The sequence below is a fragment of the Hypanus sabinus genome, chromosome 6 (genome assembly GCF_030144855.1).
Source record: "Hypanus sabinus isolate sHypSab1 chromosome 6, sHypSab1.hap1, whole genome shotgun sequence".
In the NCBI taxonomy this organism is placed as follows: domain Eukaryota; kingdom Metazoa; phylum Chordata; class Chondrichthyes; order Myliobatiformes; family Dasyatidae; genus Hypanus; species Hypanus sabinus.
The window spans coordinates 48103967-48128603 of record NC_082711.1 but is presented as its reverse complement, the minus strand read 5'-3'; the positions used below and the strand labels follow the sequence as shown (position 1 = coordinate 48128603).

The following is a 24637-nucleotide window of genomic DNA, read 5'->3' as shown; positions in this document are numbered from 1 at the left end:
TATAGCTTGTGTATTTTTCTGATGCTGTCAGAAAATGCTCAGTCCATTCTGTGTCATTAAAGAGAGTGAACCCTTGCAAGGCAGAAGGTCCCAATGAAGTACCTGGTAAGGCTCTGAAAACCTGTGCCAACCAACAGGAGCATACAAGGACATTTTCAAACTCTCACTTTTACGGGTGGAAGATCCTACTTGTTTCAAAAAAGCAACAATTATACCAGTGCCGAAGAAGAATAATCTGGGCTGCCTTAATGACTATCACCTGGTAGCACTCACATCTACAGTGATGAAATGCTTGGAGAGGTTGGTCATGATGAGACTGAACTCCTGCCTCAGCAAGGACCTGGACCCATTGCAATTTGCCTATCACCACAATAGGTCAATGGCAGACACAATCGCAATGGCTCTTCACACTGCTTTAGACCACCTGGACAACACAAACAGCTATGTCAGGATGCTGTTCATTGACTATAGCTCAGCATTTAATACCATTATTCCCACAATCCTGATTGAGAAGTTACAGAACCTGGGCCTTTGTACCTCCCTCTGCAATTGAACCCACAACTTCCTAACTGGAAGATCAAAATCCATGTGGATTGGTGATAACATCTCCTACTTATTGACATCAACACCGGTGCACCTCAGGGGTGTGTGCTTAGCCCACTGCTCTACTCTCTATATACCCATGACTGTGTGGCTAGGCAGAGCTCAAATACCATCTATAAATTTACTGACAATACAACCATTGTTGGTAGAATCTCAGGTGGTGACAAGAGGGTGTACAGGAGTGAGATATGTCAACTAGAGGAATGGTGCCACAGCAACAACCTGAGACTCAACATCAGTAAGACAAAAGAGCTGATTGTGGACTTCAGGAAAGGTAAGACAAAGGAACACATCCCAATCCTCATAGAGGAATCAGAAGTGGAGGGAGTGAGTAGCTTCCAGTTCCTGGGTGTCAAGATCTCTGAGGATCTAACCTGGTTCCAACATATCGATACAGTTATAAAGAAGGCAAGGCACTGGCTATACTTCATTAGGAGTTTGAAGAGATTTGGCATGACAACAAATAGACTCAAAAACTTCTATAGGTGTACCCTGGAGAGCATTCTGACAGGCTGCATCACTGTCTGGTATGGAGGGGCTACTGCACAGGACTGAAAGAAGCTGCAGAGGGTTGTAAATTTAGTCAGCTCCATCTTAGGTACTCGCCTACAAAGTACCCAGGACAACTTCAAGGAGCTGTGTCTCAGAAAGGCAGTGTCCATTATTAAGGACCCAGGGCATGCCTTTTCTCACTGTTACCATCAGGTAGGAGATACAGAAGCCTGAAGGCACACACTCAGTGATTCAGGAACAGCTTCTTCTCTGTCATCTGATTCCTAAATGGATATTGAGTCCTTGGACACTACCTATCTCTTTTTAAAAATATATAGTATTAAAATATATAGTATTTCTGTTTTTGCATGATTTTTAATCTATTCAATATATGTATACTGTACAAAGTATACTGAATGAGATATATTTATTTATTAATCATTATTTTAATTTTTTGTCTGTATTTTGTATTACATTGAACTACTGCTGCTACATTAACAAATTTTACGTTACATGCCAGTGATGATAAACCTGATTCTGAGTCTGATTCTGGTTGCTACTACCTAATGCATATTCCTGAGTGCTGAATTGCCAATGAATAATGATAACTAATTCTTCAGAGATGGTGATAGGATTCTTGATTATCATTGCAGCTTCACAGACTGCCACCACTCTCTTGAATTACACATTGCAGATTAAAGAAAATCTACAGCTCACAAGGAGATGAATCACTACAGTAGTGTAATGGTCAGCACAACAGTATTCCAGCTCAGGATGGTGGAGTTCACAGTTTAGTTTTGGTGCTGTCTTTAAGGAGTTTGTATGTTCTCCTCATGACCATGTTGGTTTCCTCTTGATGCTCTGCTTTTCTGCCAGTCCTGAGACATATCGGTTGGTAGGTTAGTTGGTCATAGTAAATTGTTCTGTGATTAGGTTAGGGTTAAATAGGTGGGTTGCTGGATATCATCAGTCACTGGGCCCGAAGGGTTCATACTGTGCAGTATCTCTAAATAAATAAACAAATATAAAGTTCACTTCAGTAAAATTCATTGCTGACATTCTTTTTTTTTGCCATTGTATTTACATAGCTACTCCAATTAAGTTGATGACCTCACCTCCACCACTGGGAAATTTGATTAAGTTAAAACTGTTGAATATCAAAGAGGTCATACTTACTTAATTATATGATCAAATACTTTCAACTTACCTAAATCTCACTTCAATAATGGATTTATTTATGGTCTGAGTCCAGTATTGTATCAGATGTCATAACGTGTTCCCCAAATGTTCTTTTTACCTGCAGTATCTGAAGAGCATCAACTAACTTCAAGACACAAGAGACTGAAGATGTTGGATCCTAAAAGAAGAAAATATGCTGTTGCAGGAACTTGGCAAGTCAGGCAACATCTGTGGAGAGAAAAGGATATTCAGTGTCTAGGGTTAAGAGACTATATTTGAATTGCATCTTGATCTGAAATGTCAACCATTTCTTTCCCTCCATAGATGCTGCCTGCCCCAATGAGTTCCTCCTGCTGCTTATTTCTGACCTGTGACTACAGTGGTCAATCTCTCCCAGCAACCATTTGAACTAGCATGCTGATTCGTTTCAAAATTTCAAGCTACAGAAATTATTTGACCATAGCTTTTTCTTTTCATGAGGAGATGAATGTCATATGGACAATTATCATATGCCAGAATCTAAAACTGACTAACATGACTGACCATGTGTCTAAAGGTAAATAATAGCCCTATGATTTTACAGTCCACATTACCTGCAGTAAAACATACAGTAAAATCCCAAGAGGCTTTCAGTATATAATCATAGATAGCCAGATAAAAGGTCGAATGCTGGCTATCTTGCAGCGACTGGCTCTCCCTCAAAAACCTTTCTGTGCCCTACAGGACAACATTCAGGATTGTGATAGAATACGCTCCACTTACTTGTATTAATGAGGCCTCAATAACTTTCTAGAACCTCGACACCGTCAATAACAAAGCAACTTGCTTGAAAAGCATTTCTTCAGTCACCCTAAACACTCCTTCTCTTCATCACCAGCTCACAGTGCGTTAACAAATACTCTGCAGATACTTGCCTAGTCTATATTGATATCACACCCCACACTCACATCTTCTTCCTTAAGGGGGTGGTGGTGGGGCGGGGAACAAAGACAACAGATTAATCGGAACACCACTACCTGCTGGTTCCCCTCTCAGTCATACATCCTTGCTTGTCAATTTAAAAACTCCCTCTCAAATACGGGAGTACCTTCGTCAGACGGGTTGCAGTCTTCTCCATCCCGAGGAATTGGCAATAAAATGGGACGGGCGATCCCTAAAAAAAAAACGATGAAAACGAGCGGACAAGTGTATATTTTAGCCACAACATTTATCAAGTGGAAAAACAAGTCATTATGATTGAACGCTCGCACTGAGGAAGTGAAGTTGCTTTCCTGAGCTGACCCAATGAATTTGAATGACCTCCCATGGCCGCTGTTTTCCATTCCTCTGCGCATCTTTGCGTCTTGATAAACAGAGCCCGAAATGTTGTCGCAATGTTTGCAATGGGGAAACTTACCATTACGGATCTCGAATTCACCAATGAATTGCGCTCAGAGCGCTGTCCTTTCAGCACCCCAGAGCATCTCCAACACCGCAGCACGAATAAGTTGCCTCTCATCAGCAGTTATATTTAACTTGATGCTTTAAATTATTCACAATGATAACATGCTGGCTGTAAGTCTCAAACGCTACATGTTCTGTGTAATTTTAGAAGAGTTTTATTTGTTACAAGTATTGCATAAAAGATTACTTCAACACAGATCACACCGCACTGGAGACGCAACAGTGCCTGATTGAGAGGCTAAACTCAACGCTCAAGGAGCCTGCAATCCCTGTTTCGCTCCCCTGCCTTATTACTACTGCACATGACGTGCCCGCTCCTCCCTCTGTTGGCGGAGGCTGGCGGCAGCCATCCACCCCGCTGATTGACGGGAGCCTTTGATTGACTATGAGTCACACCAATCAGCGGGGGGAGAGCGCCGAAGACGGGGAGCGAACAATCAATCGGAATGGAGCAGGGTGGTGGCGGAGAAGGGGGCGGGTGTTGGCGGTGCTGTGAGTGAATTTGTGGCTGTTGCTTGGTCGTGGCGCCTGGCATAGAGGGGAGGGGAGAGAGAGAGAGGGAACCAGCGAGCGAGCGAGCGAGCGAGCGAGAGACAGAGAGAGAGAGAGAGAGACAGAGGGAGAGAGAGAGGGAGGGAGAGAGAGAGAGAGAGGGAGAGAGAGAGGGAGGGAGAGAGAGAGAGAGAGAGAGAGAGAGAGAGAGAGAGAGAGAGAGAGAGAGAGAGAGAGAGAGAGAGAGAGAGAGAGAGAGAGAGAGAGAGAGAGAGAGAGAGAGAGAGAGAGAGAGAGCGGGTGGAGTTGTCTTGTCGCGGAAAAAAAGTGTGGAATTAATGCCGCGTCCCAGCGTTAACTCGCGGCCACCCCCTCCTGAAGAGACACTCATCCCGAGCCGCTGTCACACACCCTACTGCAAAGTGTTCTCCACTACTGACTCTCCGGGAGACGATGGGGCGAAAAAAAGTCTCCAGGACGGAAGCCACTTTCGCCCCGAGGCATTTCTTGGCGCTGAGATCTTTAGAAGCTAAAGAAGAGCTGTAAAAAAGCCAGGAATGCAATCGTTTGGGAAGGAGACGTAAGCGGCTAACTATAGCATCAGTGAGACATAGCGGGTGACCTGCGCCGAGCGGGCTGTCGACCGCGTATTTATAGACCGGGCCAATGTTGACATATCCATACGGAGGGATGCGTTCATTTTGAACGACTTATGAATATATTGATGCATCTTGGTGCCCTGTCCTAGGTTCTTCTTGCCGACATACACTGACTTTAACGGGAACGACTTGGCCGGCGAGATGGCTGGTTTTATTCTCTCTTTCCTCCTCCAAATCCAGATAGGATTCGTTTTGGGATCCAGCCACGGGCTGGGAGGGCGCTCAGAGCAACAGGGAGGGAAAGTGGGGAAGTACGAGAAGCAATCCATTTACAACAGGCACATCAATACCCACGACCTCCAGAAGCCATCGAATGCGATGAAGTCTTTCGAAATCGGCGGCAGCGGCAGTACACATCAACAACATGACAGCCTGCCCACTCCTGTCTGGGCTTTCCTTCATACCGGGGATCCTGCCAAGCTTGGCTATGCTAACTGTACCAAGAGGTACCAATTGTCAAATTTGAAAGCTGTCTCAGATACCCTGAACATACACCCGTCACTCCACAGTGCTATGGACACAATGATCCACGCCACCAATTTCTTAAACATGATCTTGCAAACCAACAGGGTACGCGAGATGACTATCAAGGAAGACATTGAATGGTACCATGCCCTGGTCAGAAGCATTCTGGAGGGCGACCCCAAAGTCCATCGGGCCGTAGTGACTTTCGATGTCCAGCCGTTCACTTCCCCTCCCCAAGTGTTTCTGCAGGCCACCAGGATGGACAATCAGATCTTGCTTCAGGATCTCTCTAGCAGCGCTCGGCGCTTGGCGAACCTCAGCGCCGAGACCGAGTGGTTCAATTTGCTGAAGCACCTGCGTTCCCCTGCGTCCTCCCTGCACCGGAGGTTGCTGAGGGGCGAAATGAGGTCCTCGCATCCCTCCATGCGCAAGAGAAGCATGAGGTACCTGGTCGATAAAACTCATATCAAGTGGTCGGCGCCTTACCTGGAGTGTGAACATGGCAAGTACAACCCGCTGTGGCTGCTCACGCTCTCCACCTCCTTTTACGGACTTAAGTCGGATTTTCAGCCGGAGTTCAGGTGAGCCGCGGTAACAACTATTGCGTAGTTTTGCAATTTTAGGTGGAAACACCCCCAAATCCGCTAAAATCGTGCTAATATCTAATAGGTTTAAGACAGATTTTCACCATGCAGGATGCATCCCCCCCCCCCAGGTTGAACGTGTCACTGGTGACACTGCTTTTTTTATTCGGGGGGGGGGGAGAGGATATTCGTGGTCAGAGAAAATAATTCCTGTGACTAAACAAAGCGATGTGTGAAAGTGACCTGCCATGAACTCCCTTAACGGGGACTCTCAAAAAATACTGGGACTTCTGTTTCAGGACAGAATCCGTAGTTAGGACACCTCGTGCGTGTGAAGCATCGGTCTTGGGGTTAATCTGGCTAAAATAAACGAAAATTACTGTCTATCTCTTGAGGACGGGTTTAAGGGAGACGTCGTGATCTCGGAAATAGCGGATGCTCCGTTAGTTTGTTTCCTTTTTTTTCTTTATATCTTTCATCCCGCAGAAAGTCCGAAGCGTGAAGCTTATTGAGTTCGCGGTGTGTATGTGGTGGACTGTAAACCTGGTTTTCCCAGCAGAGTGACTTCTTTTAAATTCCATCTTCCAAATTATTTATGAAATATCGAATTTGCATTCCTTGCTGGATTTTTACTATTTTACATTTTACAGACATGAATGGGCTCTGTGAAATGACGTAAACCATGAGCTGCCGATTTCCATTCTATCTGTGACCACTATCAATGGAGTAATCACATGTCCTTAAAGGCAGCCTGGCTGCAACCGGAACGAGCAGTCTGTGCCAATGGGTGATTTCTTACTAAACGCGTCTTCGGTTTAGCACTCGGCTGCCTCCGGTTTAATGTCGAGATGAAGTTTTCGTGTTTTCCCACACAGCCGCTTGACGTCAGTGTAATTAAACTGTATTTCCCCCAGTAATATGCCCTGTTCAGCCTCAACACACACTGATTCATCTCCACGCTTAATCAGCAGAGAGCGTAGGGGTCCAAAAAAGAAAACACGAATCATTCAAAAATTATCTTCAAAAGACTGATTACATTTTTGAAATCTGTATAGATTACCTTTCTCCCGTTTTATCTCATGAAATCCTTAAATGATTATGTAATGTGCGTTGATAGAACCCCGAGTGATGATAGCTTGTACAAAGCGACTGGCCAGGTTCATCCATGAAATTCCCTCAGACATATGTGCGGGCGAAGGCAGATGCAACGGAGTTTGTTTTCAATGTTCTCGCTTGGTCACAGACCGGAAACATTTAATTTTGTTAATCCAGCCATTGTGATTTTTACAATTTAGAAATGTTTTAAAGTGAAACTGGTGGCATATTGCGTTGGGATTTGAAGCTGCTTGCCGCGTGGAATATATGGCCAAAGACTCGTTTTAATAAATAGCGAGAGGGTTGGACTTCTGTAAACGAGATAAGTGAAATGCTAATGAAATCAGGGTGAGGGAATTAGGGAGCTTCTGTAAATCGCGGTGAATATCTTAACTTTCAAACCGACGGTGAAGCAGTAGGTAGCGTTTTTGTGTTGTTGCTGGAGTGATAATTCACACTTTGCAAATTGCCGTCAGTTCCTAGAGCAGGATTCCATCGGGAAGTGATCTGTTAACTCGTTCGAACACATCAAACTTTTCATTGACATTGACACGGGCTCCACCAGCACAATTTGGAAAACAAAGTACGACCAGTGCTGGAAATCTGAAAACACAGGAGCTACTCATCAGGCCAGACAGATTCTGCCCGACTTGGCTAAAACTTCAACATTTTCTGTCTTTAATATAACATTGCATCCATTAATTATGGAGTCCCAGAGACAGGCAGCATAGCACCAGGCCCTTCGGCCCACCTTGCGCATGCTGACAATGAGCCTATCTGCATTCATCCCACTTACTGGGAGAGGTCTGTAGCTTTCCATGGCTTGGCAATTGTCTTGACTAGATGCTTTTTAAATGTTGTGGCAGTACCTGCCTCCACCTCTTCTGGCAATCCGTTCCAGCTCCTCTTCAAATCTCCTATCTTCCTTTTAAAGCGATGTCCACTTGAATTGGGTTCCAGTGCCACAGACAAAGAATTTTTATGGAATGCCCTACCTTCCCCTCTCATAATTTTATATGGGAGATTTCATATCGCTCCATCAGGGTCACTCTTTGGACTCCTCTGCTCCATGTAAAACAAACTGTGTCTCTCCTTACAACTGAGAAGCTCCACTCCAGGGAACTTCCCAGCAAGCCTACTGTTCAGTCCCTGATATTCTTTCCTTAATCATCCAAGGAGTAAATTATATTCCCACAAGAATGGCAGATTTATCTTCATGTCAAATATGAAGAAAACTAACGCAGAGATAAAATATTGTTGATTCCGGAAATAAAAATAAAAATCACTGGAAATATTTAACAGCTCAGATAACATCTCCAGTGAGAGGAAAACTATAGTACTGGTGTGGGCTGAAATCTTTCTTAAATAGAGCACTAGAGCATTGAACCAGGCCCTTAGGCCTGTCCAGGCCACGCAGAAAGGTTATTCTGTCTAGTCTCTTCGAACACACGTCTATACCCTTCCCACCCATGTAGTGTCTCTTAAATGTTGCAATTGAATGTGCTCCCAGCATTTCCTCTGGTAGCTCATTCCACACTTGCACCACTGTCTGAGTGAAAAAGTTCCTCTTCAGATTCCTTTTCAATATTTCACCATTCACCCTTAACCTGCGACCTATAATTCTAATCTTACCTAACCTCAGTGGAAAAATCCTGCTTGCATTTACCCCTCATAATTTAATATACCTCTATTGAATCTCCCCTCCTTCTCCTATGATCCAGGGAATACAGTCCTAACATATACAGTCTTCCCCTGTATCTGAGGTTATCAAGTCCTGGCACCATTCTCATAAATTGTCTCTGAACTCTTATAATCTGACCAGATCTGCAAACAATTTTCCAAATTTGACATCACCAATGTCTTGTTCTACTTCAGCACAACATTGCAAGTCCTGTACAGAGTACTTTGATTTATAAAGGTCAATGAGCCAAAAGTTTTCTTTACAACCCTATCTACCTTCCTAAGCCCTCCAGTCTAGCCTGTATGAGCACTGCTGTGACATTTTCCCTGATGAGTAATCCTATTACTCACTTTAATATCTCCCCTACTCTCATGTCTAAAACAATGGAACCACAGAGCACTGACGTGCCTGCTACACCTTGCAGACAAATTCCACTAACCTTCATAATTCCTTGTGCCGAGTGACACTCTAAGATCATCTGCCTTACCTGCATTGAAATCGATGCAACTCAGAAAATCAGTCCACAAGGTTCCTGTCTTTTTACATAGGCGTAACATCCTTTTCTCACAACCACTCCGCCAGCTACCCCGGCACTCTGGTTCCTCCTGCAACTCTAGTTTAAACTTCCTGGTGCAGCACCAGCAAAACTTCCCACAAGGATTTTGGCACCCTCCAAGTCAGATGCAAGCCATCTCATTTGTAAAGATCCCAGCTTCTCTGGAAGAAAGCGCAGTGATTCAAAAACCTGAAGCCCTCCCTCCTGCATTATTTCCTTAGCCAAATGTTAAATGGTACTATCTTCCCATTTCTAGCCTCATTAGCATGTGACATCCTGAGATCACCACTTTGCTGCCCTTAGCATTTAACTCCCGAGCTCACTTTGCAGGACATCATTACCCTTCCTACTTTGGTACTGACATGGATAATGAACTCTGGCTGCTCACTCTTCTTCTTAAGAATGCTATGATTTGATCCATGATGTTCCTGAGTCTGCTACACAGGAGGCAAAATACCATCTGGGAATCTCATTCTTGTCCACAGAAACTCCTAAATGTTCCCATATCTACTGAATTCCCTATCACTGCTGCTCACCTCTTCTTCCCCTTTCCCTTCTGAGCCACAGAGCCAGATTCAGAGACAGACCGCTGACTGCGGTGGTTTTCCTCCACTAGGTCATACCACCAATAGTATCCAAAGCAGTATACTTGTTATTGTGTTCTGCACCTTAGATGTAACTGCTTCCATGTATCTCCTGTCAATCAATTCCTCAGCCTCCTGAAACGATTCAGCATTCATCCAGTTCCAGCTCCATCTACTGAATGTGGTGTAAAAGAAGCTGCAGCTGGATGCACCTTGCAAGTGTAGCCATCAGGGATATTGGAGGTCTCCCTGTCTTCCACATTCCACAAGAGGAGCTCTTCACTGTCCTGTCAGTTATTCACAGTGCTCTAACTGTGCATGAGAAAGAAAGAAAACATCCCGGAAGCATATCTTAGACTCTGCCTCTTACTGCTGAAGCCTTTTGAACTAAAGCCTCAGCTTACATCCCAACACTGGCCCACTCACTCAATGGTCGCTTCTTTTAAACATCACTTCCTTTTATTGGACTAATAATGCAGACGATCTCAAGCTCCGCAGGAAGTCCCGACAGGCCCACTTGCTTTTTAAATCTTGTGCTGAACTCCTCCAGAAGCAGCTGTTGTCAAGATCTCCAACTCGGCTAGAGCATCCTGTACAATAAGTTTTAAGATTAAAAAGAATGGGAGAGGAGGTGAATCAATAAAGAATAAAAGGGGTGGTCTGTAGTGGTGTATGGAGCAGAAAAGGGAAAATGATACAAGAATGCAAGGACCACGCATATTGAGCAAGTGAAAGAACAAAAAGAGCAGACACTATTCCCAGTTACACTCCTCTAAACTCACATTCTCCTCCTACATTCCATCATTACAAACCCCTTTGGCCTTGCACCAACCACCCTTGTATACGTCCTGCCTGCCAACATATCACAAGTTATTTCCTGTTATTGTTAAGTCAAGGGATTCTGCAGATGTGGAAATCTTCAGCAACTCACACAAAATGCTGAAGGAACTCAGCAGGCCAGGCAGCACCAATGTATGGGAATAAACAGACAGAGTTTTGGGCTAGCACCCTTCAACAGGATTGGAAAGGAAAGGAGCAAAAAACCAGAATAAGAACATGTGGGGAAGGGAAGAAGTACAACTGGCAGGAGGTAGGTGAGACCAGATGGGAAGTGGAGATCCCATCTAAATAGCCTCCTATCTGATGGCATGAACAACAGTATCTCTAACTTTCGGTAATTACTGCCCTGTCCCTCTTACTTTTTCCATTCCCTATTCTGGTCACCCTCTCACCCCTCTCTTATCACATGCCCATCACATCCCCCTGGTTCCCCTTCTCTTTCCCATTCTTCCATGGTCCACTGTCCTCTCCTACTCAATACTGCCTGTCTTGCTGTGTTCCTCCAACATTTTGTGTGTATTATCTCTTTTAATCTTTTTGTTCCTCCCCTTCCCTCAATTTTAAATAAGCTTTTCCCCCCAATTCTGGTAAAAAAAGAGATCAACCTGCATCTCTCATGACTTTGCATAATTACAGTTGTAACAATTAGTACTTTGGGCTACTTTCATACAAGGGTAATTCTTGATATTGCTCTTACTGAGCAAAGCCTTCAGAGGGCAATTGCAACTGAATGAAAATTTTACATTCCAGATCTATGACTCAGTTCCCTTTGCAAACAAGCCTGTTAACCAGTGCATAACTGGTGCACACAAGGTAAATGATATCAGCTTTCTGTGTGTTGAATTCAGTGTATAGAGAGTATGTTCCATCAGCATCAATGATATAAATCAGCTTATAATAAAATCTTGTAAAAGTAGTGATGTTTATGCAGCTTCCAATGACATATGGAAATGGAAGAGTAATAACAATTCTAATATCTCAAACATCTTTCCATGAAATTTCCATTATCCTGGCAATACTAAGAGACTACTTATACCTGTCAATGCATAAAGATGTTTTTCTTCCCTTTGTAATTATTTATATAGCACAGCACACAATAAATTTGTACTACAGCAATGCACACAAAATGCTGGAGGAACTCAGCACATCAGGCAGCCTCTACGGAGAGGAATAAACAGGCGATGCTTCTCACGATGACACTTTACCAGGATAGGAAGTAGGGGGAGGGGGAGAAACCGTAATAAGAAATGGGGGGAGGGGTGAGTTATGAATTGGCATGTGATAGATGCACCCAGGTAAGAGGGAAGGTAGGTGGGTGGGGAAGGAGGGATGATGTGAGAATCTGGGTGCAGATAGGTGAAATAGGTGAAGAGCTGAAAAAGAAGGAATCTGAAAGGAGCGGACAGTTGACCTCTCCTATAAAATTCCTTAAAGGGAAGAAGGTGGGGTACCAGAGGGAAGTGATGGGTAGGTCATGTGGGCCAGGGAGGAGAAGAGAAGGAGTGTGAGGGTAACCAGAATGGGGGAACAACAGTGGGCGGGGTGGGGGGAAGGGTACAGAGTGGAGTGGATACCGGAAGTTAGAGAAATCAACATTCATGCCTTCGGGTTGTAGATTACCCAGACAGAGTGTGATGTATTTTTCCTCCAACCTGCATTTGACCTGATCGTGGCAATAGAGGAAGCCATGGACAGACATGTAGGGGAATAGAAAATCGAAATGTAATCGTTGGTGACCAGGAGATCCTGGTGGTGGACAGAGCTTAAGGGCTCACTGAATCAGACCCTCAATCTACATTGAGTCTCACTGAATCAGAGGAGGCTGCACTTGGAGTACAAGATACAGTGAATGACCCCGACAAACTTGCAGGTGAAACGCTGTTACAGGCCCTGAATGGTGGTGAGGGAGGAGGTGTAGAGGCTGGTGTAGCACTTGTCATGGTTGCAGGGATATGTGTTTTGAGAGAGATCTGTGGGAAGGGATGACTAAAGAAGAGAATTTATCCCCTTCCATAGATGCTACATGACCTGTTAAGTTCCTCCAGCACTTTGAGTGTGTTGCTCAAGATTGCCAGCACCTGCAGAATCTTTTGTGTTGCAAGTTCATACTATATGCATATTATAGCATAATTATATCATTTGAATAATCTGTTATTAATAATAACCTTTTTTTCATAAAAGCCTTGTTTCTGGCCTGGGTGGTGTACTCTCAGCATTTGCATTGTATTTTACTTTCAGAAGTGCATCAAAATGAAGAGCACTAAAGTTATCATAAACACAAGAGACACTGGAAATCTTGAGCAACATACACAAAATATTGTAGAAACTGCAACACAGACAAAATGCTGGAGGAACTTAGCAGGCCAGGCAGCATCTGTGGAAAAGTGTATACAGTTGACGTTTCAGGCCGAGAACCTTCGGTAGGACTGGAGAAAAAAAGCTAAGGAGTAGATTTAAAAGGTGGGGGGAGGGGAGAGAGAAACACAAGGTGATAGGTGAAACCTGAAAGGAGAGGGATGAAGTAAAGAGCTGGGAAGTTGATTGGTGAAAGTGATACAGGGCTGGAGAAGGTGGGTCTGAGAAGAGGACAGAAGGGCATGGAAGAAAGGAAAGGGCGGAGGAGCATTAGAGGGAGGTGATGGGTAGGCAAGGAAATAAGGTGAGAGAGGAAAAAGGGATGGGAACGGTGTGGGACGGCATTACCAGAAGTTCGAAAGATCAATGTTCATGCCATCAGGCTGAAGGCATGATGGAATATAAGGTGGTGTTCCTCCAATCTAAATGCAGTCTCATCACAACAATGGAGGAGGCCATGGATAGACATATCGGAATGGGTATGGGATGTGGAGTTAAAATGGTTGGTGACTGGGAGATCCTGCTTTTTCTGGTGGTTGGAGTGTAGGTGCTCGGCAAAGTGTCCTCCCAAACCATGATGAGTCTCACTAATATACAGGAGGCCATACTGGGAGCACTGGACACAGGATACAATTCCAACAGACTCACAGGTGAAGTGTCGCCTCACCTGGAAAGACTGAATGGTAGAAATGGAGGAGGTGTAGGGGCAGGTGTAGCACTTGTTCCGCTTGCAAGTATAAGTGCCAAGACTGAGATCAGTAGGGAGGGACAAATGGAAAAGGGAGTTGTGTAGGGAGTGATCCCTGTGGAAAACAGAAAGTGGGGGAGAGGAGGGAAGGATGTGCTTGGTGGTGGGATATAGTTGGAGATGGTCTTCCATGGCCTTTTGTCTCCTTTCACCAGCCTTGTATCTCTTTCAACAATCAACTTCCCAGCTCTTTACTTCATCCCTCCCCCTTCATGTTTCATCTATCACCTTGTGTTTTTCTGTCTCCTCCCCAACCTTTTAAATCTACTCCTCAGCTTTTTTTTCCTCCAGTCCTGCCCATGGGCCTCGGTCCGAAATGTCAACTCTACTCTTTTCCATAGATGCTGTCTAGCCTGCTGAGTTCCTCCAGCATTTTGTGTGTGATTCTTGCATTTCTAACATCTGCAGATTTTCTCGATTGTGATAGGTGAAACCAGATGAGGAAGGAGGTTAGTAGCTGCTGGAGGGTGGTTGAAAAATTCTATTTATTCAAGAATGTATGCTTAGTTTCTTTTGCAAAATTGTTTGAAGTTAAATCTTGGACATACTTAAAAATCCTTTATTCCACTAACTTAATTATGTGTTTGTATATTTGTGTGTTTTTGTGGTTACAATTTAGTTCTCACTATCTACTGTATATGTATTTGCTTTGTGCTCTACACACTTATGAAAACAGAGGAAACCTGGAGAGAAAAGATATTTGCTTGTTAATTTAAATTTAATATAACTATATGTCAAAATTTGAAAGGAACTAATTATCCCATTAGTGTTACGTTGGCACTTGAGATGTTTGCTCCCCTTTAATACAGCGGTGAGATTCCAGTTAATAAAATATTAGAGAAGAAAGAAAGAGTTAGAAAGAGATAGAGACAAGATGGGAGTGTCACGAAGGTTAGTGGAGTTGTGGATAGTGCGGCAGGTTGACGTAGGTTGCAAAGGCACATTGATAGGACACAGAGCTGGTCTGAAAGGTTTGTGAAGATTCGTCATGTCATCTAAAACTTTGACAAACTTTTATGTGTGGTGGAATGCACATTGACTGGTTGTATCACGGGCTGGTATGCAAACACCAATGCCCTTGCACAAAAAAGTCTACGAAAATTAGTGGATGCAGCCCTGTCCATCAGAGGTAAAGCCCTTCCCACCATTGAGCACACCTACACAAAACACTGTCACAGGATAGCAGCATCCGTCATTAAGTCCCCCATCATCCAGGCCATGCTCTTCTCACTTTTGCCATCAGGAAGATAGTACAAGAGATTCAGTACCAGCATCATCAATTTCAAGAACAGTTATTACCCCTCAACCGTGAGGCTCCTGAACCAGAGGGGATAATTTTATTCAAATTCACTCACCACATCACTGAAACTGTTCCCACAACCTGTGGTCTCATTTTCAAGGACACTACATCTCATGATCTCAATATTTATTGCTTATTTAATATTATCATTATTATTGTACTTTGTTTTCTCAGCACAAGCTCATAAAACCTATATAGCCAAGCACACTAATTTCTCAATTGCTAGTAACTTTTGGTCTATTCTAGTGATGTTTAGTCATGAGGTTTTCTGGAGGTTTACATAAATATTGCTTCATAGTCCTAATTGTTTAATGCTATTGGGTAGTGACTTTGGGTTGATACTAGTTGTAGATATTGGTATTGGAACAATGTATACCCTGTTCATGTTCCAAAGTCTTTCAATTTCTTCTTTTAATTCAGCATGGTTTCTGTGTGTTAAGTGAGTTTGGAATGGTTATATTAATTAAAGAAGTTGTTCTTGCTTGTTTCTCCTATAATATTACATCCAGACACTTATTATGAATTGTCCTATCAGTAATAATAGATCGGTCGTAATATAATTCGTAGGACTCTGACTCCAAAACTGGATCAGGTTTCCATTTATAGTGAGGTATGGTGTCTTTTATGAGTTTTACACTTAAAACAAGATTTTGGTGAATGATGTTTGCCACTTGATTGTGCCTGTGTAAGTAATCACGTTGAGTTAAACTGCTGCAGGATCCTGTAATGTGTTGGATTGTTTTTGGCTTCCCATGGCATTTTCTGCATTTCCTCTCTTGAATTTGTTGGTCTTTTATTGTGTACTTTTTGATATCTTTTGTGTTAACTACCTAGTCCTGTATTGCCATAAGAAACCCCTCTGTTTCTGGGAAAAGGCCTCCAACATTGAGCCAGGCATTTGAAGCTATCTTGTCAATATCTAGTCTGCTTAAATCATGGGAATGTCTTCCATAGAGTCATGCTCTTCCATTGGATAACTTTTTCTTCTATACTGATCATTTCTTCATTTTTCTGGATAATGATTTTGTTTATGTTTAGTGGTGTGTACTTCTTAACAGAATTGCATATGCTTGTATGGAGTGCTGAATCCTGTTTGCATTAATGACAGTGTATCATTGGAAGTTTTATCTGACTGTTGTGTAATTTTATTATGTCTGCTCTTCTGTTCTAGATAGCGTTAACTTAAGTGTGTTCAAGTTTACATAGAGTTTTCTAAAATTTGTCATTTTAGTTCTTATTTTTCTTTGTAAATTTTCCAGATCAGTTTTGGACCAAGATATTATGCCAAAAGAATAAGTTAATAAGTTTAACAGCAAAAGTGCTTATTGCCTTTGTATCAATAATTATGAATATTAACACTTTTCCAGTTGTGGGTGTTTTTAGCACTGCTATTACCATATCTATTGTTTGCATTTCTTCAACTATATGAGTGCATTCTCTTCCCCACCCCCCTAATTCTTGATTGTGTGTCACCCTGTTTGACTAGGTATCAGACCAAAAGTTCATTATAATTACGTTTGTTGGTAATTCTGTGCTAGGGTTTGTGACATTTTGGTGCATCGAATTTCAATGTCCTGTGTAAACTTTTTTTCATTATTTCTGAACTGGTAATTCCTTTCTCTTCATCCGGTGCATTTCATGTATCTATTTAGTTTGGCTTTATATGCAGCAAGCTTTTTTTTTAATGTATCTATAAATTCTACAACGCATTTGTCAGGTTGAGTGTATTTTTATGGACATTATATTTCCTTAGCTTTTCTCTTAAATTTCTAGCTTGGGTTATCCATCTTATACTCCATTAGGTGAGCTATTTCTGCACTTAAGGTTTCAATTTTTTTGTTACTCTCTTCTGTTATGTTAGTATTCTCATTTCATTACTTAGGTTTGGGTTACTATTAATGAGTGCCTCTATTTTGGAACCATTGCACTGCACTGCTGTTAATGATGTGAGTATGTTATTATATGTAATTCTTCAAATGTTTCAAGTTTTCCTAAATATTGTGGAAATATAGTATTGTTGATGTAGTAACAATTTGTTTTTGTAAATTTAATGATGTTTTTTGTTATGTGGGGCCTTTTTGTTGGGTCACTGGCATTATATTCTGTTAGTGTGCTGTTAAATGTTAGGATAACTTTGTCTGTAAGTTCAGTTTTATCCTCAGCATTCTGCAGAGGCTCTACTTCTGTGTTGTTGCTGTTACCATCAGATTGTGGAGCAGATGTTGAAGTAATTCTATTTTCATCAGCACTTTGGGGGTCTTGCATCTTCATTAGTTTCTTGTATAGCATTGTTGTAGTCTTTAGGTTGGTTTCTTTCTGGCTCTTGTGCAACCTCACATTTTATTTGGTTTATCATGTTATAGAGATAATTTTTTTTAAATTATTGCTCTACATTAATTTGCAATTTGTTGTGCATTTACTTGAATGAAGGGATATTGTGCAATAAAATGTTGATGGAGTTTGTCCCTGTATACTGTCATGTCAATCTCAAGCTCCATTACTTGATAATATACATGCATTATGAATATATATTATGTTATTATTATTTCTTCTTCATCTCTGTCCTTCTGCACTTGTAGCTTGTTGGGTTTTTTTGCACATTGGTTGCTGTCTGTCCTGTTGGGTGCAGATATGTAGGAGGGAAGTGTTAGTTTGATCCTTGAGTAGGTTAAAAGGTCAGCACAACACCGTGGGCTGAAGACTTGTACTGTGCTGTAATGTTCTATGTTCTGTGTCTTTTCTCATTCTAATGATACGCTTACAGAGAAATAAATATGCACGTATTGCTAGCCAGTTTGACTTTCCTCAAGTAATTACTAAACTGATTTGTCAGTGATATCTCTGTGCACTGTCAATAAATTGCTCTACAGTTTTTTTTAACTTACACTACTCTGAGATCTACCCCCAAACCTTCAACTCTGAGCAAGACATGGGCAGTAGGTGAATGCACTGTCACCTGCAGATTCCTCTCCAAGTACACTTGGCCTGGAGTTATATTGCCATTCCTTCATTGTCACTAGATTCAAATCTTAGAATTACTGCTCCAAAGGTATTGTGGGCATATTTTCAGAAGGATTGTAGTGATCCCAGTAGACAGCCTATCATTACTTTTCCAACTGAACTCACATCCTAAAAATGAATAACTATAACTGGAAAGCAAAAAAGATGGACTCAAGGCACCATTTCAACAAGGGGTCTGAAAATAGTACAAAAAAACCCCACTCTTTTGAGTTCTAAAGCAGTTGGCACCTTCTAAATGTATGCCATCTTCACCTTAGAGATGGATATAACATTCAAAGTTATCACAGTAAAATATCACTTTGCTGCATAGTTACATTCCAAACAAAATGGTGAATCACAGTGTTCTAATGCTCTCTAAATTTAGAAGCAAAGGACTAATTGTTCCTTGTTCCTTGTCTCTTGGGGATTTTATCTTATTGGAATTTGTGAAGATCAAAGAATAAATCATGTTGAAACATGAACTTCTGATCATCTGTACACTGCTAGCATGCATATTTTCTCAACAAGATACATTTTCTAGCTCTCAAGTGAATTGGTAATGAGGAGGTTTCCATTATCCAATCAGAGCACTCCTTTTATTTATTAGACTGCAACTAACTGATTCACCCAGTTATGCACAAATTTCCTGAAGCATATGGAATCTAATTTTTTTGTATATAATATAGTTTTACAGGAGATTATTTGGTAATAGATGATTTCCAACCAGCATCTTTACTACTGTACAAGATTTAGTTGATCACTCAGGATACAAAGTAGTAACTGAGCATCAGGTATATTAGTTACAAGCATAATTCCACAATTCAATACTTTTTAACATTAGAACTGATCGTTTTTGGACTTTTTAGTGACATATCCATTAAGTCTTAGATAACATTGGAATAAATTAACTAGTCTAAGTTGACATTTGTCAAAAGCTAAAGGAAATAATACTGTTACAAAGCAGTTAACTATGGTAAGCTGGAATTAATGATTGCTTCTTGACTCCATATTTAATGGCCAGTAAATGGTTATGTAAAACAGAGTATCAGAATTGGAGTCAGGTTTATTGTCACCGACATGTGTTGTGAAATTTGTTAAGTGGTGAAAAATGATATGTTCAAACAAAACATGGTCTTACTTATCTTTAGAGAATTTATTTTACATTTTGAACTGCTAATAACTTATGCATAATTTAGTTCCTCAATATAAGCCAGCACTGTAAGGCAAAATACTGGGAAATAAAAGATGCAGGAAATAGAAAACTTACAGATCTTACTCTGATTACTGTCTCCCCACAGATGCTTCCCTCCCATTACTTAACTTTCTCTGACCACATTATCTTATTTAGAAAATGCTGGTGGTACTCCAATAGCATTATTTTCTTAGATAAATATTCTTTATGGAATGTTGTGTTGCTTTCTTCTACATAGTGATAAGATATGTTCAGTATAGCCTGAAGATGATGATCTTGGGAAACAAACACATTTACTTATTTCCTTTAATGAAGGTGTAGCGTACATTTCAAAACCGACTCTACAATTTTCTTCAATTGTCATCAAGGGCTCTACTTTGCATGAGTACAACATGTTTTGAATGCCTTAACCATCAGGTGCTGAATTAGAAATGCTCGAGGATATATTTAGCCATTTATGATCTTTCTCTAAATATCCTAGCATAATCCTTTCAGTTGATTTTGTCCTACTAGCCCAACCAATTATGTTGTTGGGGAAGAAACAGCATATTTACAACAAAGAGTGAGTTGTGAGTCCAAATTTGCATTCTACCTATAGTCCAGACCTTATCCATTGAAGTATTTTAAGGAACTTGAATTCTTCAGAAGTGATTCAAGCAATCAACACTGGTATATTTTCACTTTGCAAATGTCCCTGTACATTACATTGCTCAGTAGATGTTTAGATTGTACTGTCAACACTTTGCACCAACAGAAATCTGTACTTCTAATCAGTTGTTTGCACAAATTATAAAATGCACAGACATCCCTTGTAGATTATATTGGTTAAGGCCCTTTTACATTTTAACCTTACATGTATAAATTTTATTGTTCAATGTACTTGGCTAAATTTATTCAATGAATACCTATTTAGTTCTGTTCAAACATATGGTGACATTTTAATTTTTATATCACAGCACAAACTTTAAAAAACTCAATGTTATGTTCTGTATGGAATACTTTGTTACTGCATCTCTGTTGGGAATATAATTCACTGTTGGGTGTGTGATATTCTTTGCACTTTTGACAATAATACAGAAATTGTCAAGGCTCCATTAATAGTTTAAGTGGCAGGTTCAGCATAGATAATATGGTCTTCCAAAATAGCAGTACAACTTATCAAATTGGTAGTTAGCTTTGATCTGGCTTGTCAACAGTTTGATTGCTCATTTTCTCCTTCATGTCTCATGAGCAATAAAACATCAGATTTTATTCCAACAGCCTCTCCAAACAGTCAGTCAACTTAACGACTGATAGATGCTTCAGTAACAGATAATTCACTGCTTCCACATGTCGTTGCTTCAGCACTGTCACTATTTTCCTCATTAGCCACGTTTTGATGATTCTTAATTCTATAATGACATACTTTTCCCTTACAACATCTACATCGATGGATCTACTTAACAAATCCTGTGTAAACTACAATTTCAGGGTAATCTTTAACTACCATTCGATAATCTCAATGGACAGGTGAATCCCTGCTTGTTTTTAAATTTCACATAAAAATCCAACTTACTGGCAGCTACACTTTGTAGATGCATTAGATTTGTCAACCAAAGACTTGATCAGCTGGAATACTAGACATTTGCCAGTTCTATAACAAGAGAAATAGACAGGCATTTTAACAATATCCACTGGTTGGAAGCTGCTGCAATTTAGACACAACAAGACAGATTGTTTATTATTTCTGGCTAGTGATTTAAGAGGTTGGTTTCATGACAGTGCTGGTGAACATTATGAAAGCATGTGCACTGTACAAACATTCTGTGTCATTGATTCCTTTTCTTTTTCCCCCCACTTTTCTACTTTCAAATTCTTTCTTCTGGTTATTGCAGAGGATGGTGAATCTCTGGGATTCTCTCTAGGAAGGTTGTGGAGGCTTAATCAGGAATTGGGGAATTAGGTGAAAATAAAAGTGATGAAGTTAGGGGCAGATCAGCCATGTTCATATTGAATAGCAGAGCAGGTTCGAGGGGCCGAGTGGTCTACTCCTACTCTACAGTACTAGGCCCAGTGATTACTGATCAAGGATCAATTCCCACCTCTGTCTGTAGGGAGTTTGTAGGTCCTCCCTGAGATTGCATGGGTCACATCTGGGTGTTCTGATTTCTTCACACATTACAAAGATGCACGATTTAGGGTTGCTGAATTCTAGGCATGATGCGTTGGCACTGGAGGCATGATGACACTTGCCCAACACAATCCACACTCACTTGATTTGATGCAAACGATACGTTTTGCTCTATATTTCAATGTTCAGTGTACATGTGATTTATAAAGCTAATCTGTATCTTTTCTTTTCTTGCATTGTTCTTATCAAACAAAATGATTTGATCCATCAAGCCTGTCCTTCTCTCAAGCCCCTGTTTTCTCAGGCCCATTATAATTAAACAGTCAAACGTGCACAGGTTGGAGCTCAACCCTTCCAAAAGTCACATTCCCTGAACCTCAGTGGACTTACGCACCTTGCTCCATCGAATCACGGTTCCACTGGGTCGAATCCCATGACCGGTTCTCCAGCATTTTCTCATCTCCTGCCAAACAAAGACACCCACACATACTGATGTCAGGTGCACCAGAAAAAATCACTCCCGATTGGATGGCTCGCATTCCGAAGCACCCATTATCTCTAAACATAACCCGAACACTGCTTCTACAGAAAGACCATTACGTTAGCAGTGAAACCTTTATTAGGACATTATATCTACTTATGCAGTAGAAAACATTTTTGAACCATTAACAATTCACAGTATTTTCAAGTGGTAAATTTTTGGTGGGTGAATCTAATAAGATAAAATAATTTCAACTTTATTTGTTATTATAACACTTATTATTGTTAATGTATTATTAAAGAATCCAACTTTTTATCCCTTATCTAAAATGGGCATTAACTACGAATACTTTAAAAATCATTATCACTCTTTTGTTGACCACGTTGCTACTAATTTATTGCAGTGTTCATGACATTTGCTCCAGCTCTCTCGTGAAAATCTGGCAAGGAATTGTTGGCAGTAAATGTAAATGCAAATGCCTATACTTTCTTCTGAAAAATAGAAAGCACTTAAAACCCGTAAACAGCATTATGCATTAAAGGAAACAGAACCAAAATAATTCTGATTGGAAACAGTTCTTAAGTTTGTGAAGATGTATTGATGTTGTTATAAAGAAAATAACTGTTTTAGGATCTATTTTGTTGAACTATAAAGTAGATTAGAATGGAAAATCAGAATCAGGATTATTTTTGGATGGTGCAGGATCATTTCTGTCCAAAGTGGCTGCTAGAACTAACAGTGGGACTAGAGGAAAAGGAAGCAGAGAAGCAGATCAAGGCAAGGAAGGACACAGCATCCCCTATAACAGAATATCTCACTTCCAATTCATTGAGGAACTTTGTATTTGGTGGCTGTACTTCATCAACAAAGATATGACAAAGTTATACTAGCTGTTGCAGAACTTTAGTCCAGTACTAGGGACATATTTTGTTACTATGGCCTTGTAGATATCCTTGCTCTTAAACATCTAGAATTTAAAGTCAATTTGCACTGTATAAAATGGAATTATCGGCACAGCTAACATATTCCATCAAATGTACAAGGGGTGATTGATTAGTTCATGGCCAAAGGTAGAAGGAGTTATCAACTTCAAACTTTCTTCATTTTCACTCAAAGATTTGAACTGCACATGCATGTAACAAGAGCTTAGGCCATGAACCTATCAATCAGCCCTGCTGTGGACCACCTTGAGGTCCAAGACAATCTCATTACATGGATGTGCGGTTCAACTCTTTGAGTGATAATGCAGAAAGTTTGATGTTAATAACTCATCTCCTTCTACCTTAGGTCACAAACTTAGCAATCACCCCTGCTGTGGACAGCTTCTACAAAGAAGGGATCCGTATGCTCCACGACCGCTGGACTAAGTGTGTACATGTAGGAGGGGACTATGTTGAAAATTAAATGTGTTAGGTTTTCTAAAATTGACTCCTCCTACCTTAGGTCACAAACTTATCAATCACCCCTTGTATAGCGTGCATGTGTTGTTCATTGTGGTGGCAGTCCACCAGGCTATTCTAGGCTAGCAGGCTCACCCCTAATGCAGGAAATATTAACCCATTTACTGATCCATCTGTAACTGGGTATAGTCAACTTACATGTTGATTCTCTTCAGTTTTACCACCAAAATGCACCATTTCCAATTTGTCTGTATTTAATTTGTATTTGCGATTCTATTTTCTGAGGCTTTTTTCCTGTTTTGTTTCATTGGCAATCTTTGAAATTGAGCTGGTTATGAATTTGAAAGCACTTCAGAGTTTAGGCCAAAGTTGCTGGTGATGATATGATTCCTGGGAAACACCACTGAATATTTCAAATCTGAAAAACAAACATTTCACAAGTTTTATTTTCTTGTATCTTGGCAAATATCGAATCCTTGTTGACAACGATCCTTTCATGCAGTGTTTACCAATCCTGCTAACAAGTTGATTACAAATGTCTTTTGAAAATCTATATTGTGCTTGCTGCAACTTTCTTCCAACAGGAAGTATTTCTACTCATTCAATATTCATGTGAAGCACTTTCCTGGCAGATGTCATGATATATTTATTCAGGGCAGTCTTTATGTCACATGACATCAGTGAGGTATCTTTGACTGCAGTCCTCCTTTGTGGTTCTACAAGTATAAATTAAAATTCTAGTCATATGTCTCACTCAGAGCAGTGACTGAGCTCACCAGTGGCTTCCTGAAATTTCAGCAATCCAACCCTGAGAAAGTCTTAACATTTATTAACATTTGCTGGAGAATTTCTTCAAGCCTCATGGGGTGAAGAACATGAAAGAGTTGGGGCAGGAATAATACTGGGATGCTGAGGAAGAACAAAGGTAATGAGGCCAACTCACCTGCAGAGTTATGTTCAAGCAGATTATAGATCTATAAGCAGTGCCTCACAGCCCCTGCCACTGTTTAATAGAATAGGCAAATTATATGATAGTGGAGTCAAATGGTATTAAGTTCACAATGAAAAATAACTCAGTTGAATAAAACCTTGTGATTTACTCTCATTAAAATCAGTTAAAAATTGTGAAGATTACTTGGCCCTCTGAACTTAACCTCTTCTCACCCCAGTGGTCTATTCATATGAACTGGGCTTTCTTTTATACATCCCTGTCCATTGGTTTGCCCTGAGGATTTTATCACTACTATTGAAGTAAATGATAATCGTAAAATTGGATCCATCTCCTTATATCTTTGTTCAATCAAATCTTTTATATTAGTGTGCACAATGTGACCATAACCAAATATGGTTTTGGGCTTTTTTTAAATGTTCTTAGGAA

General features: G+C 40.8%; 1 protein-coding gene and 1 long non-coding RNA gene across 2 annotated transcripts in view; one reads left to right on the top strand and one right to left on the bottom strand.

Moving 5' to 3' along the window:
• Window positions 1-1561: 1561 nt before the first annotated feature.
• LOC132395443 (uncharacterized) lies at window positions 1562-3955 on the bottom strand. The gene is made up of 4 exons (XR_009512609.1): window positions 3671-3955; window positions 3362-3427; window positions 2393-2502; window positions 1562-2101 (listed from the first exon to the last, which is right to left on the bottom strand). It is a non-coding gene; the product is annotated as an uncharacterized LOC132395443 (long non-coding RNA).
• Window positions 3956-4090: 135 nt separating this feature from the next.
• The window catches only part of gpr158a (G protein-coupled receptor 158a), a 576558-nt gene continuing 556011 nt past the window's right edge, over window positions 4091-24637 (top strand). Inside the window, exon 1 of the mRNA XM_059972060.1 lies at window positions 4091-5914. Within this exon, the coding sequence (XP_059828043.1) occupies window positions 5010-5914 (905 nt within the window). The 5' untranslated portion in view covers window positions 4091-5009. The remainder of the gene's footprint in view (window positions 5915-24637) is intronic.